The sequence below is a fragment of the Sceloporus occidentalis genome, unplaced genomic scaffold, assembly GCF_023333645.1.
Source record: "Sceloporus occidentalis isolate IW3139 unplaced genomic scaffold, rSceOcc1.0.p SCAF_3, whole genome shotgun sequence".
In the NCBI taxonomy this organism is placed as follows: Eukaryota; Metazoa; Chordata; class Lepidosauria; order Squamata; family Phrynosomatidae; genus Sceloporus; species Sceloporus occidentalis.
Window position 1 is genome coordinate 124,730,773 of NW_028316983.1, and position 15,098 is coordinate 124,745,870.

A 15,098-nucleotide genomic window follows, 5' to 3' on the forward strand; every position below is an offset into this window, starting at 1 on the left:
TGCCACAGGCTCACATCTGCCACAGTTGGCCAGGCTGTACATGTCCCCCATAGACAGGGATGCCCTGGAAGCAGAAGTAATGTTTCGGGACCTTTTGTCCCCAGATATGTACTCTTGGATGGGACACATCTTGAGCCTATTGTGGCCAGGACAACTGGCCAAGGATTTATACTAATCATAAGAACAAAACACAAATGAGGATCCAGAAATATAAATGGCTAGAAAAATGTAGCTTGCAAGAATAGCCCTCCAAGGCTATGGCTATCAAAAAAGAAGCAAAGAGTTGTACATTGCAGCCAGTGATAGGAACATCAGACTGGTACAAGGAAATGAGTTGACATTGAGATCCAGAGAGAGGTTTGCTGGACACCAACAAATATGCCATCACATGAGCTTCTGTGATAGAGAAAAGGGTTTGCTCTTGATTGGACCGCGAGACTTCACTCAGCAGGAGGGCTTTTTAATCTTTGTTGCAAACTATTTGCAAACTATTTACAAAAATCACACAGAGTATCAGATAGCCGTCTTAAATACAGCTATACAAACTAACATAGTGCTTCACCAACCACCGACCATAACAACCCAACAATGGAAATAATTATCTTCTCCCTTATATAGGTGCTTTTCTTAAAAGTCATGTTACAGTCATGCCACCAGTGAAACCTGGTTGGTTTCATACCCAGTACCCGTTGCATCAGAACATTGCCCATGATGCACTGCTGGCTGACTTCACCTATTATACATGTTACATCAGACTTCCCACGATACACAGCTCACCAAATGCTGACTCATACACTTGCCACTTGAACTGTAATAAACTCTTCTCCAGTTCCTCCTTGTGGCCACATCCATGTCAGTTTCAGACCAGTGTGACACATAGGAGTTTATCAAACGGGAGGAATTTCTCTTAAATTTGAATGAAAAGAAAATGGGCCCAAAACACATTCACTTAAAGTTGCTAGTTTCATGCAATTACGTGAATTGCATTCGAACTGGCTTCCCATTGCTCGAAAATAGCATACCATTGCCCGAATTTGCACGTGGCAGTCTATCACGCAATAACGTGAAACCACATGATTGTGTTTGGTTCAGACTGACTTCCCATTGTCCGAATTTGTGTGTAGTGGGTTTTCACGCAATAACGTTAAACCCCATGATTGCATTCAGATTGCCATCGGATTATACTTCCAATTCCCCTTGTCTGATAAACTCAATGGTCCTGACATGTCTATGAGTTTGTGGACCACCTGGTCTGTTTGAGACCTCTTGCTTAACCAAGTTTGCTAAGTTTGCTACTTTAAGTCTGATCTTGCTCTCTTTGTGAGTTGTGTTTTCCACTCTCCTTTCTGAGAGAGTGTGACCCAACAGAGTGACAGTGTCTCAAACCAAACCAGATCTTGCTGCTTCTCTTCCAAAATACCAAGGCCTCCCTTTTTGGTCTCTTCCTCGATTCTGTTTTCAAATGATTTTGTGTACTTTCAGTTCCTTCTCTCGTGTTTAAACTATAGATCTCTTATACAGCCTGGACATGTTTGTTTGGAACCATGTGTAAAAAGAAAATTTGATAGAGTCTTGCAATTGTGGAGATTGTAAAGGGGCAGGAGTTTCTAGGTTTTTTTTTTTCCTTGACCCAAATCTGTGTTAATTTTTGCTATTTTGGTTGTGATAAAGCATAATTGGGAACCTCTTTGGATGCACAAGTCTTGCAGACAAAGAGAACATAACATTTTGTGGAATAAAACTGGTACTTAGTGGTACTTGGAAAACTAGGCTTCCCAAGAGAGATCCCATTTGTCTCCTTTTTTAAAAAAATAAATTTTATTTCTTACTAAAAAAAGGCAGAAAACAATAACAGATACAAACAAAAACAAAAACAAACTAAAATACAGATTTTTAAAAACCAACTTCAAAAATTCAAGGTCACATGGGATGTAAAAGGGCAACATTACATAAAAACAGGGATGGACAAAGAGATACCTTCTTTGTACCAGTTCAGTCATCGAAAGGGAATCATATTACAAAGGAAGACCCACTTCTTCTCCAGTGTTGTTGAGATAAGATATAAGTGGGGACCATCGTTCTTCAAAAGACAGAAGAAGATTCCACCCTCACAACCTTCTAGATTGATCAGTGAGCTTTTCAATAAACCAAAAATTCCAAAATCAAGACCACCAATCAGTCATATTGACCTTTCCAGTTTTCCAAGCCCTGGCAATTTAAACCTGGCCATTGCCAACAAAAATGCAATAATATCTTTATTGTGTAATGTCTTGTTTTCATTAATAAACACTGAAAGCAATAAAAGTTCTGGAGAAGGGACAATTTTTTGATCAGTGATTTCTGAAACTAAGTTAACTACTGAATGGCAAAATGCAAATACACTTGGACAATCGTACCATGTGTGCAGGAAGGTACCTCTATTACTACACCCTCACCAACAGCACGAGGTGGGGTTCTTAGTAATGCATGCAAGTTGTAGTGGTGTGAGGTACCATCTATGCACAACTTTAAGAGTGGTTTCTTTCAGGACTAAAGAATTAGATTTATATGTTCCAGATTTTGAGCCACTCTGAATCTGTTATTTGAATGTTTAATTCATCTCCCACCCCACTTTATGAATCAGCCCACAACTGAAAGTCTTGTGTAGCAACCACTTATACATTTTTGCCACTCTGCCTTTAATGCAAGTATCTTCGTTTATACACATGCATTCAAACAGAGTAAGTGAGCGAGGGCGTTCTTTCCTCCTAACAAGCTGAGCTAAAAAGGATGCAGTTTGATTCAATTGCATCCAAGAGGGCTCAAAGGGGGAAAGGGCCTTGATCAGACACTCTCTGGACCTGGGTCTACCATGTACAAATAGGTCTCTCACCATAAAAAAAACACCCTGCTGTACCATGGATGGAAACAAGTCCACCTATCAGGCTCCGCAAACAGGGGATGAGAAATAAATGGTTGTATTGGTGAAGGGCTTGGAGCAAGAATGTGCCTGCACTTTTTCCAGGCCATGAGAGTATGGTACAAATAACAGCTAAAAAGGTCAATGCAATTTTAGGCTGCATCAATAAAAGTATAGTGTCTAGATCAAGAGAAGTAATAGTGCGACTCTATTCTGCTTTGGTCAGGCCCCACCTGGAACACTGTGTCCAGTTCTGGGCACCCCAATTCAAAAAGAACATTGAGAAACTGAAGTGTGTCCAAAGGGGGGTGACTAAAATGGTGAAGGGTCTTGAAACCATGCCCAATGAGGAACGACTTAGGGAGCTGGGGATGTTTGGTCTGGAGAAGAGAGGGTTAAGAGGTGATAGCCCTGTTTTAATACTTCAAGGGATGTCATATTGAGGAGGGAGCAAGCTTGTTTTCTGCTTCTACAGTGAACATGACCCTGAACAATGGATGCAAGCTACAGGAACAGAGATTCCACCTCAACTTTAGGAGGAACTTCCTGACAGTAAGGGCTGTTCAACAGTGGAACACACTCCCTTGGAGTCTAGTGGAGTCTCCTTCCTTGGAGGTCTTTAAGCAGAGGCTGGATGGCCATCTGTCAGGTATGCTTTGATTAAGAGTTCCTGCATGGCAGGGGGTTGGACTGGATGGCCCTTGTGGTCTCTTCCAACTCTATGATTCTATGATTCTAATTCTGGATCACCTACTCCATTGAAATCACCTAACAACCACCAGTTCTCATAACTCAAATATATTACCTTATTCATTAATGCTTTATAAAATGTATATCTTTCCTCTATTGGCACATATATCCCAATTGTTAATATTTTAACATTATTCACTCTAATCTCCACCACTATAAATCTGCCTTTATTATTGTGAGATCTGTAAATGTCAGACCAAGGTTTCACAAAAAAAAAAAAAAACCTCATTCAAAAGAAAAGAAGTTTATTGAAGAACTAAGGCAGAAACAATCAACTGACACGTTTTTGCAAAATCTAAAGCATAAAGAAAGTTCTCTTCAGTTTAAAGCCCATAGCCCCTCCCTAATCCAACTCCTCCATACTCAGCCCCAACTAGACCATCCACACACACATCACCATAGTTACCATTTTCCTCCCAGGCCAGTTAACGTTGGACACAAAACAGTTCTCAAGCCCTTATCACTAACATTCCACTAACCCCCCTCCTATGGTATGCCTCCAGTCTAAGCTATAGCTAAATTAAAACTTTCCATTCTACTACCCATCCCCCCCCTTTCACCCCTTTAAGACAGAACCTCTATTACTGGTTCTTATATACTTTGTTAATCAGTTATAACTGAACCTAATATACTGGTTCTGACAATTATCTGATATTATTACATTTGGATTAAGCTTTGGTTTCACATATAATACAACCCCATTTTGATCCTGATCAAATTTTTGAGACTGTTGGCCAAAACCTTTCTGCTCACTGGTTTCAGGTACAACCTACCCCTTGCCTGAAGTCCTGCTTCTGAAACTGCAGGCCAAGATCCAAGAATCAGTGACACCATCTGTGGAGCTGGTTGTTCACATCTACTATTTTCCTCTCCCTTCCTGAATATGTCTTTCAACTAGGAACGTAGCCAGGATTTTGGGAAGGGGGGGGGGGTCCAGACTAAGTGCCATCACCATGGAGCCCTGGTGGCGCAGTGGTTAAATGCCTGTACTGCAGCCATTCACTTAAAACCACAAGGTTGCAAGTTCAAGACCAGCAAAAGGGCCCAAGCTCGACTCAGGCTTGCATCCTTCTGAGGTCGCTAAAATGAGTACCCAGACTGTTACTTGCTAATTAGCTTACTTGCTGTTCACCACTATGATCTTTGGAATAGCGGTATATAAATAAAACAAATTATTATTATTATTATTATCATCATCATTATAATGGGGCTTGGGTACGGCGGCGCAGCAGCACACACCATTCATTGTATCTAATGGAAGGGGGTGTCCGGACCCCACAGATCCTCCCCCTTGGCTACATCCCTGTTTCAACTAGGAGAAGAGATGAAATGTTAACCTGTGCATCCAGCTTTTTCAGCTTCCTCCTCAGAGCCTCAAAATCCCTTATGATATTCTGAAGGCTGTGCCTTGCACTATCATTGGTTCACACATGGACCAAAAGGAAGGAGAAATGGTCGGTAGGTTTGACATGTCTTGTCAGCCTCACTGTCACATCACAGAATTTTGTCCCAGGGAGACAACACACCTCCTGTTGTCCCAGGGAGACAACACACTGCCTCTGTCCCCCTCAGCAAGGAGTCACCCACCACCACCACACACCTCCAAGGCTTAGCAGTGGCTGTTCCTTGCGGTGGCACTCCCAGGGTCCCCTGCACTTTCCCTGAGGATTGTCCCTGCTGTTTCCCCTCATCATCCCTGATAAGGGAAAGAACTTCAAATCAATTTTGTAGCTGCAAGCCCTACTTAAATATTTGAAGCAGTGTCACATTCCTAATTTTTTAAATAACTTTCAGTGGTAAGCCCTCCCTGATTCCCTTTAAACAGTATCTCCTCTATGGTCACCTAAAAAGATCTGTTCCATTCTTGTCTTTCAGAATGAGGAGGAGCAATCCACCTGAGGATGTTCATCCTTCACTACTAAAAACAAACATATCATAGGTATGGTCCAATCTTACTATATGGAAAAGTATGAGACTAGCACACAGGATCAATGAATCGCTATGGGTCAATGGGTCGCTAGAGGACATACTGTTTAAAGGGAATCAGGGAGGGCTTACCACTGAAAGTTATTTTAAAAATTAGGAAGTTGCTATGCACATATAGTACTAACTCTGTCTCTGGTAATATGTTGTAATAAGCTTCACATGAAAAAGCACTACTGGGCTGCTCAAAACAGATTTACATGTGGTGGCTGTATGAGCCTTCCACGTAATAGAATCATAGGACTTATATGGTTTCTGGCTTCAAGAAGAAGATAGCATTTCACAAAGATTAGCTCATCTCCTCACCTTTTAATGTTGGAGGTAGCATTATGCTGTGCAGTTTCACATTCTGCTTGACTGTGCAAATGTATGATTCAGCCTCATTGTTTAAGTTTTTGGAGTCTTGACTTTTAAGAACAGTAGTAGCTTCATGGAGGAGAAAAAAAAACCCATCAGCGAGATAATTTGATTTAATCACATCACAATTACCATCTATTAAAAATATTTACAAATCATTTTACAGCCCACTAGGAGCCCCAAAGTTGGTGTTACTGTGTACCTTCAAGTCATCTCTGACTTATGGAAACCCTGAGGTGAACCTATCATGGGGTTTTCTTGGCAAAATTTGTTCAGAGGGGCATTTGTCTTCCTGAGAAAATGTAACATGCCCAAGGTCACCCAGTAGGTTTCCATGGCCCAGGAAAAACACAATGTGAAAATAAATTATTTAAAGGCAGAGTAAAAGCAATTTTCTAAGACAAAGTGCTGTTGTTGTTTTGTTCTTAACTGCTGTCGACTGATTCACTGTGACCGTATGAATGAAAGACCTCCAAGTCTCCCTATTATCAGTCACTGAGATCTGCAGACTGTGGGCTGCATTGATTTTATTTTATTTATATGCCAGAAAGAGACCCAAGGTGGCTCACAGATAAAAATAAAATAAAAACTTTGCAATAAAAAATTAAAAATATTTAAAATCATCTTGCTAAAACAATATAAAATTACATCAAACATACAAATGCTTTAAAAAACATAAATTAAACATACACCCCATATGATGAACGCATCCCTGGAGATTATTATATATTAAAATGTCTTTGTCTGCTGGCAAAAAGAAATCAGGGAAGGGGCCAGCCTAGCTTATCATGGAAGTGTATTCCAGAGGGTGGGGACAGCCACTAAGAAGGCTGTCTCTTGTGTCCTCACCAGATGAGCCTGGGATGGTGGCAGGACCAAAAGAAAGGCTTCCCCTGAAGATCTAAGAATACCATATATATTCATGCACAAGTCAACCTCATGTATAAATCGAGGGAAGGTTTAAGGGTCAAAATCATGGATTTTGATATGATCTGTGGATAAGTCGAGAGTAAAACTTAGGGGGCTATATGGAAGGATGGAAAGGGGGAAATACCACTTCTGTCCCTACTTCTCCTTCTCTGGACCTCTTCCAACTGATTCCCAGGTGCTGGAGGAGAAAGCTGTACAATTATAATTGTTGTGTTTTATGTATGTTAGCCGCCTTGGGTCCCAGTTTGGGAGAAAGGTGGGATAAGAATAAAATTAATAATAATAATAATAATAATAATAATAATAATAATAATTGGCAAACACATATTGGAAAACAATTAACAAGGCGATAAATTTCATGCTTAATGTTAAAATGTGATTGTCTCCTGATAGTTATCTATTGGGAATATTGGAAGATGATTTGGAAAGTAAATATGGGAAAATACTGTATTATTTAATAACCACAGCTAGGTTAATTTATGCACAGAAATGGAAAAGTAAAGACATCCCCCAGAGAAGAAGAATGGATTCTTAAATTATATGAAATAATAGATTTGATAAATTAACTCAGTTACTTAAAGGGAAACCGGCTGACGAAATTTATGAAGAGTGGAAACCAGTTATCAACCATTTCGAAAGATTATGGGATACGCTTGTAGTAATAAGCTTCCCAGTTTAGAAATTATATAAATTATAGAATAGAAAGTAATATTAGATACAAGGTACATATATAATGGAAAATAAAACTTCCGAAATAGAATAGGTAAGAATGAAAGTTGGGGAAGATAGAACTAAGGTAGATAGGAAGTCAAGAATTAGAAAAGAGATTCCTAGAAAAGGCAAGGAAGGAAGGTGGTATGTAAGAGATGGTAAGAGATGAATAAGGATTAGGCATAGAAGAAAGTATGATGATGATGGAAGATGTAGGTGGGAGAAGGTACAAGTATGTGAAGAATGTATGAGAAAGTGAAGGTCAAAAGGAAGGGAAAAAGAAAGAAGGAAGAAAGAGGTCGAGATACGAAGGGTAGGGGTAGAAAGAAGTATGCGGGGGGGGGGGGGGGGAATGTTAGGAAGGACCTAATTAGGGGAATTTCTGAATTTAGTTCAAATTGCTGAGAGGGAGGGTCCTAACAACACCCTCGTGAAACCGTGTCCCGTGGTGTATATGAGAGGTCCACAAAAATCCCTTGAGAGACGACGCTGAGACAGACTGCTCCAATTAAGTCCAAATATTTATTTAAAAGGGAAAAACAAACACACCACAAAGGGACACACGCATTCATGCACACACGCAATTCTCAATGAAAGTAAAGGAGAGAAATAGGGAGAGAGTTGAGAGAGGCAAATCTACAGGAGATAATTCCAAAGGCTTCTCTGGGAACCAGATGTGGATGTAGATGATGAGATGACATGGCTGCCGAAACGTGGGGGAAAATGGCCAAGGGAGCTAAAATCAGAGTTCAGTCTGACATGAAGCCAGGCCGTATTCTGAATGTAGCACACCAGTGTGCATTTAGATGGAGACTTATATAGACAATTTGTAGCCCCTGGCTATGAACTTGATGGCTTTACTATAGCCAAGACCTGGGCTTTTGTTAAACCAAGGTGAAGAATAGACTGAGCCAATGCACTTGGATCTGAACACAATCAAGGAAGGCAAACAGATGAATAGATGGCCATTGACTTAATCACTGGGCCATCAGGTGTGAGGCTGAAAACAAACAGACTGTATTGATCTAGTTTTTGGAGGAGATGGTTTTTCTTGTCTAGCAACTCCCAAACTTCCTGTGGAGAATTTCCAGTTTTATCTCTAGGGCTCCTACCCACTCCTTTGCAAGCTGCCTACCTGACATCTCTGCTTGGGAGAAATGGTGGTGCCCCTAGGAGGTCAGTTTGGGGTCAAAGTGAATCCCACACACACTCCAAAATGTAATATAAATCTATATGCTCTAACAGGGAAGAGAAGGAGAGGGGAAAATAAGGAAAGAGAGAAAAAAGTTAAAGATGGAAAAGATAAGGAAGGAAAAGTAGGGATAGAAAGTAAACAGAAAGACTGGGAAGGGAGATAGAGAAAATAAAATAAAGAATGGGAGTCTGAATGTAAGGATGAAGGAATGGGAATGTAATTTTATGTAAGATCCCTTGAAGTATAGATATATTTTTGTTTTGGTTTTTTGAATGTGAGTATGTTTTAATGTGATGTATATAATTGTGAATAAAGATATTATTTTTTAAAAACCAAACCAAAACAAGCAAACAAACAAACAAAGGGAGCCAGTGTGGTGGAGTGGTTTCAACCTTTGACTCTGGAGGCCAAGGTTTGAATGTCCCTCTGTTCAGCACTGGAAACCCACTGGTCAACCTTCGGCAAGTCACAGTCTCTCAGCCTTAAAGGAAGATAAGGGTAACCCCCTCTGAATAAATTTTGCCAAGAAAACCCCACTGAAGTCTATAAATTGGAAGTGACTTGAAGGCACACTGAAACAACAACATACTTACCAAAACACACAACCACCATTGTCAAATATGATTATATTTAGAGCATAACTTGTCCTATACTGAGTCAGGCAATTGGTCCCTCTAGCTCAGTATTGGTAACTAACTGGCAGCAGTATTTTGAGGTTTCAGGCAAGATTCATTCACTTAGTGATATGTATCTATCTATCTATCTATCTATCTATCTATCTATCTATCTATCTAATTGCTAAGGATTCTTTATTGACTGTTATGGGAGGAGATCCATAGTGTGTATGTGACACCATGAGTTACCACACCAGGTGACACCAATCCTAGTGACGCCACTGATTTAAAAGAATTATTTCTTTTTCTGCTACCTTCCCCAACCATCTTTTGCAGTTGTAATTATTTGTAAGACAGAATGATTTTCAGTGAATGGTGAGCATAAAATCACAATTGTGAACTTCCCACCCCATTCCGTTCCACTTATATTGTTACCTTCTGAAAGATCAGAGGTCAGAGAACCCAAAATCCTTAAAGCAGTCTTATGGAGGCCCACGACTTCCCCCATACCAGGTCTGAGAGTGGAAACAATGAGGGAGGACAGTAGCCAATAGATTCTAGTTCTCATTGTGTCAGGATAATAATTCCTGCCATGCTTGATAGCTAAATATTCTGCATATGCTTAGTAATGCTGGATGATGGGATATGCTACACTAATGGTGATGCTGGGTGGAAAGATTGTTTTTCTTCCTCGGACTGGGTTAATCATCTGATATTATGCGACAGGAGGAAATATGAATTGTAACCTATCAAGGTCAGTTCCATGGGAAGGAGAAGAAAGAAGGGGAGGTCCTGGGAAAATGATTGTTTTGGTTTGAAGACAGTTGAGGTGTAAATATGCAGAAATGTCTGAATTGCTGAGTGCTTTTAATATACTGTGTAACTGAAAATACTTTAGTCCTGACAACATTGTAAAGTTCGCTACCAGCTCAGTTTTCTTAATAAAGCTTTCTAATGTTGCTGAGGTTTGTATTTCTGAACTGGAATCAGCCAGTACATGATATCATTGGACTTACTTATGGTCCTGCCACTGTCACAGACACAGGGAATGGCTGAAAAATAGTCCCAGGTGAGACAGGTTGATGCTGTTATTGATTGTCTGGTGGAAACTTGAGGATATGGGCAGACATATGGGCAGGTGGGCTGACATTAATTGATTCATTAATATCCCACCTTTCTCCCAGGGTAGGATCAAATGCCATTCACAATGCAGATTAAAACAAAATAGACTATCAGATTAAAAGTGGATTGGTTTTAATTCAGTTTTAAATCATTTAAAACATAACAGATGAGGAAAAGGTATAGCACTTCCCCATTTAAAACCTATCCACAGCAACTAATTTGTAGTCCAAAGATTGTCTAGATAATGCAGTATTTCCCTGCTGATGGAAGAAGAGTAGAATGAGGTCAATCCACTCTTCAACACTGTGAGAGTAGCCACCAGGAAAGGCCTCCCCTGTGTCTGTGACAATGATAGGACTATAAATAAGCCCAAGGATGTCACACTTCATATGGGGCTTAAGATGCACCTTTATTGGTTCAGTTGAGAAAAAAAAGATTCAGGAAAGCCTATGCACTTTTCCTCTAGAAGGGGAAACTCTCATTATTTTGTAGGCCTTGGGCTTATATTGCACCACCCTTTCATGTCTGACTAATCAGGAGGCAGGGAGTGGCGCTAGACCTTCAGCTGTCTCCCTGGCTGAGGGATTCTCTGCACCATCAGCTGAGCTGTGACTGTATCCTGTTGTACGATTGGTTGCTCTCCTGCTGAGCTCAACAGACTGCATAAGTGCTGTAGAAGGTGAGCTGCATGATATATTGTGACATTGTAAAAATTGGCCTGCCATAACTGGTCATTCTCTGTCCTTCCCAACTAAGCACACTGAGAATTTGTCATTCTCTGGAACTTGTTGAACGGAAAGCTATGCCATGTGAACAGTAGCTTACTGAAAAGGCTGTCCCATTCATCCTCTTTTTCTTCATCTTCCTCCACCAGGTGGAACTGAAGCACATTGTTTAGATGCAGATTCCGGAGAAGCTCCTCACAATAAAATGGATTTCCATGGCTTCTTTGTATTAAAAATCTGGCATGGGAGGAGGGGAGAGGGAGGGAACTGTCACAGGTGAATTCAAGGATTTAAAGCACTGTTTATGAATTGCCACACTACTCTGGTTCTTTCATCTTCTACCAGCAGTAACTTGTTGATGGCAAAGTCTGGGCTTCAAGAAATGTACTGCTCAAATGGCTGTGCACAAAGGCTATTAGCACTTGCAACTACTTCTGATGAGTGTTCACAAGTTAGGAGTTTCAGCAAATGGCCACCTAAAGCTGTGAAGATTCCCTTCCTAAAGCCTACTTGCCTGCTATAGTGCTACAGAGAGAAGAATGATTGCAACAGAGCTCTTTCATAATTTAAACAGTGTGGCAGCAGCTGTTGCTTTAAACTTGAGCCTAACTATTCTTTTAAATCAAATGATTTTAATGGAAAATTTTGAAATATCAATATATGCTGGCCTTTATTAGACTGTGTGAAAAGGAAACCATTTAAAATTGTATTAATTTCAAAATTCTACAAACAGTGCATTCTAAAACAAATTTAGTGCTATAGTTTTCAGATTTGCATAATTTATTCTAATATTATAAAGTTGCCACTTTTAAGTTTTTACTATTTTAATAAATATAAAAATATTCCTTATACATTTTGTCTGCTCTTTTTCTCATGATACATGCAAGATGTGTATGTCTTTTTGCTTGCACTAACATTAGTTATTGTTTGTTTCCAAGAAAGGTTTAGAAGCTGACAGGAGCGCCTTTAAAAATAACTCCCACTGTCCTCAGACATTTAATTTGCTTATTGTCACTTGCTGGTTTATGATGTGCAACCTAACATCTAAAATTAAGTACTGGTGAAGGTGCTTCCCAAGCAAATGTGAACGTTTGCTGGTAAAGGCACACAGTGTGTGTGTATTCCATACAATATTTGTAAATTTCCAAATTAGTTATCCACAATGTCTATTAGAACAACATTATTCCAAGTGGTGGTCCCTAGTCACCAAGCCTTTGGCTGCTGGTCCTTGTTAAGTTTCCAAGAAAGAAAGAATGAAGGAAGGAAACTGTAATGAATGGGCAGAAGTATAGTGTCATCCCCGGCACAATGGGGGGGAAAATGCCAGTCCCCCAACTCTCTTCCAACTCAATGATTCTATGATTCAGCACTGTACAAGAATTTTTCTCAAGGTTCCAAGCCATTTAAGTCATGCAGTGGCAGACATCTCTGCTTATGTTTATTGATGATCATGGGCAGCACCCTCTCACAAATTATCAGCATATACAGTGGGTGTGAAGTCGAAGGCTTTCATAGCTGGCATCCATAGTTTTTTGTGGATTTTTCGGGCTATGTGGCCATGTTCTAGACGAGTTCTAGAAGATAATCTCTGAAGATGCCAGTCACAGATGCTGGTGAAATGTCAGGAATAAACTCTTCTAGAACATGGCCATATAGCCCCCCCCCCAAAAAAAAAAAACCCACAAAAAACATGCAGTGGGCATTTAACTGGCATTTAAATCATGTCAGGTAAGGACATATTTTGTACCACTATTCAGCTCTGGCCAAAGAAGGGAACTGCAAAGAAACTAGTTACGTGTCAGAAAGGCATCACCGCCTTCATCAATGTAGGCCATAAGCCAGGTAGCATGTTGTCTGGTCCCTATAAAAGTAATAAGGAAACTCTGCTCTTGTCAACTAAGAATTGCTTTTGCATTAAACAGCTAACAGATTCATAGATTCTACTTACGTTTCAAGTTCCCTGGCAATACTGATCACTCCAAGGTCTTGACATGCCTTCTGGATAATTACTGAAGGTGTTAACTCCCTTAGCTGAATATACGTTGTGTCAGGACTGTTCATGATTTGGGCTGCAGATGGACAAGATAATCTCCCCTTGTGGTTGATAGGAGACAAAGACATGACAATGAAGATGGCAACCTTCTTTAGCAGGTTATTCAGGAAATCCCATGAGGCTGTATCAATGAACTGAGCTTCATCAATGACAAAGATAAGAACTTCTTTCTCCACAGCCTAAAACAGCAATAGTCCAGGTAATGTTACATACCTTGATTTCTGTAATTACACCACTTCTCTACAATCATAGAGTTGCAAGAGACCGCAGGGGCCATCCAGTCCAACCCCCTGCCATGCAGGAAATCCCAATCAAAGCATCCCCAACAGATGACCATCCAGCCTCTGCTTAAAGACTTTCAGGGAAGGAGACTCCACTCCGAGGGAGTGTGTTCCATTGTCAAACAGCCCTTACTGTCAGGAAGTTCCTCCTAATATTGAGGGGGAATCTCTTTTCCTGTAGCTTTCATCCATTGTTCAGGATTCTAGTCTCTGGAGCAGCAGAAAACAAGCTTGTTCCCTACTCAATGTGACATCCCTTCAAGTATTTAAACAGGGCTATCATATCACCTCTTAACCTTCTCTTCTCCAAGTTAAACATACCCAGCTCCCTAAGTTGTTCCTCATAGGACATGGTTTCCAGACCCTTCACCATTTTAGTCGCCCTCTTTTGGACACACTCCAGTTTCTCAACATCCTTTTTAAGTTGTGGTGCCCAGAACTGGACACAATATTCCAGGTGGGGCCTGACCAGAGCAGAATAGAGTGGCACTATTACTTCCCTTGATCTAGACACTATACAGTGGAACCTCGCCATAGGCGGGCGCGCCATACGCGGCCTTGAGCATATGCGCTCAAGCCGCGGCGCACGCGGGACGGAAGGGACGGCGCGTCCCATTCAGTTGAATGGGCGCGTGTGGCTGTTGCGCCGCGCGTGCGCCCATAGCGCCCTGCACACCTCCGCACCGCCGTGCACGAGCCCCATTGTTTACAATGGGGCTCGAGCATAGGTGGAAATCGCAATACGTGATGGGATCCGGAACGGATCCCCCGCATATGGCGAGGTTCCACTGTACTTCTATTGATGCTGCCTAAAATCGCATTGGCCTTGTTAGCTGCCGCATTGCACTGTTGACTCATGTTCAATTTGTGGTCTACTTGGACTCTCAGATCCCTTTCACACGTAGTCTCGGTCAGGCAGATGTCACCCATCCTATATCTGTGCATTAACATACTCTACTTCTAGGCATTTGTGGGTCCTCCAGCATGATTCTATGATCAACATCTGGCAGATGTTGATTATAGAATTACATTGGAGGTCCTGGAGATTTCTAGAGAGGTGTTCTCTAAGGTAAAAATAAGAGTGTTTTGGGGTTTTGTTAGTTTGTTTGTTTTTTGCTATTTTCCACATTCATGGGAATCCTTCACCCCAACCCCAGTGAATGTGGAGGGACCACTATAATAATAATAACCTTATGAATAAAAACATGGCCAAAGCAGTTTCTGTGCCGTCACTAAAAATGGTAAACTTGCCCGGAGTCAGAGAAAAACTGGCTTGCAGAGTCCCAAGGCCCAATCCATGCTTGCTGGATATTATCTTTTGCAGGGGTGGGAGACTGCACTGCCAGATCTATTTGCCCACAAGATAGAGAAGCTTCACATATAATTTCCACTGAAATTATACCCAAGCAGGTTAATGTATGCAGCTGAATGGCAAGCTTCCAAGATTGTTCAGAGATTGTTCAGGAGAGGTTAAGGGA

At 40.9% G+C, this 15,098-nt stretch overlaps 1 protein-coding gene across 1 annotated transcript in view; it reads right to left on the reverse strand.

Annotated features, from left to right (window-relative positions):
• Window positions 1-15,098, reverse strand: part of ADCY10 (adenylate cyclase 10) — a 141,811-nt gene that overhangs the window by 70,023 nt on the left and 56,690 nt on the right. The window contains exons 16-18 of the mRNA XM_089518331.1: window positions 13,235-13,518; window positions 11,387-11,523; window positions 5,939-6,058 (exon numbers count right to left, since the gene is read on the reverse strand). Coding sequence (XP_089374457.1) covers window positions 5,939-6,058; window positions 11,387-11,523; window positions 13,235-13,518 — 541 coding nt within the window. The remainder of the gene's footprint in view (window positions 1-5,938; window positions 6,059-11,386; window positions 11,524-13,234; window positions 13,519-15,098) is intronic.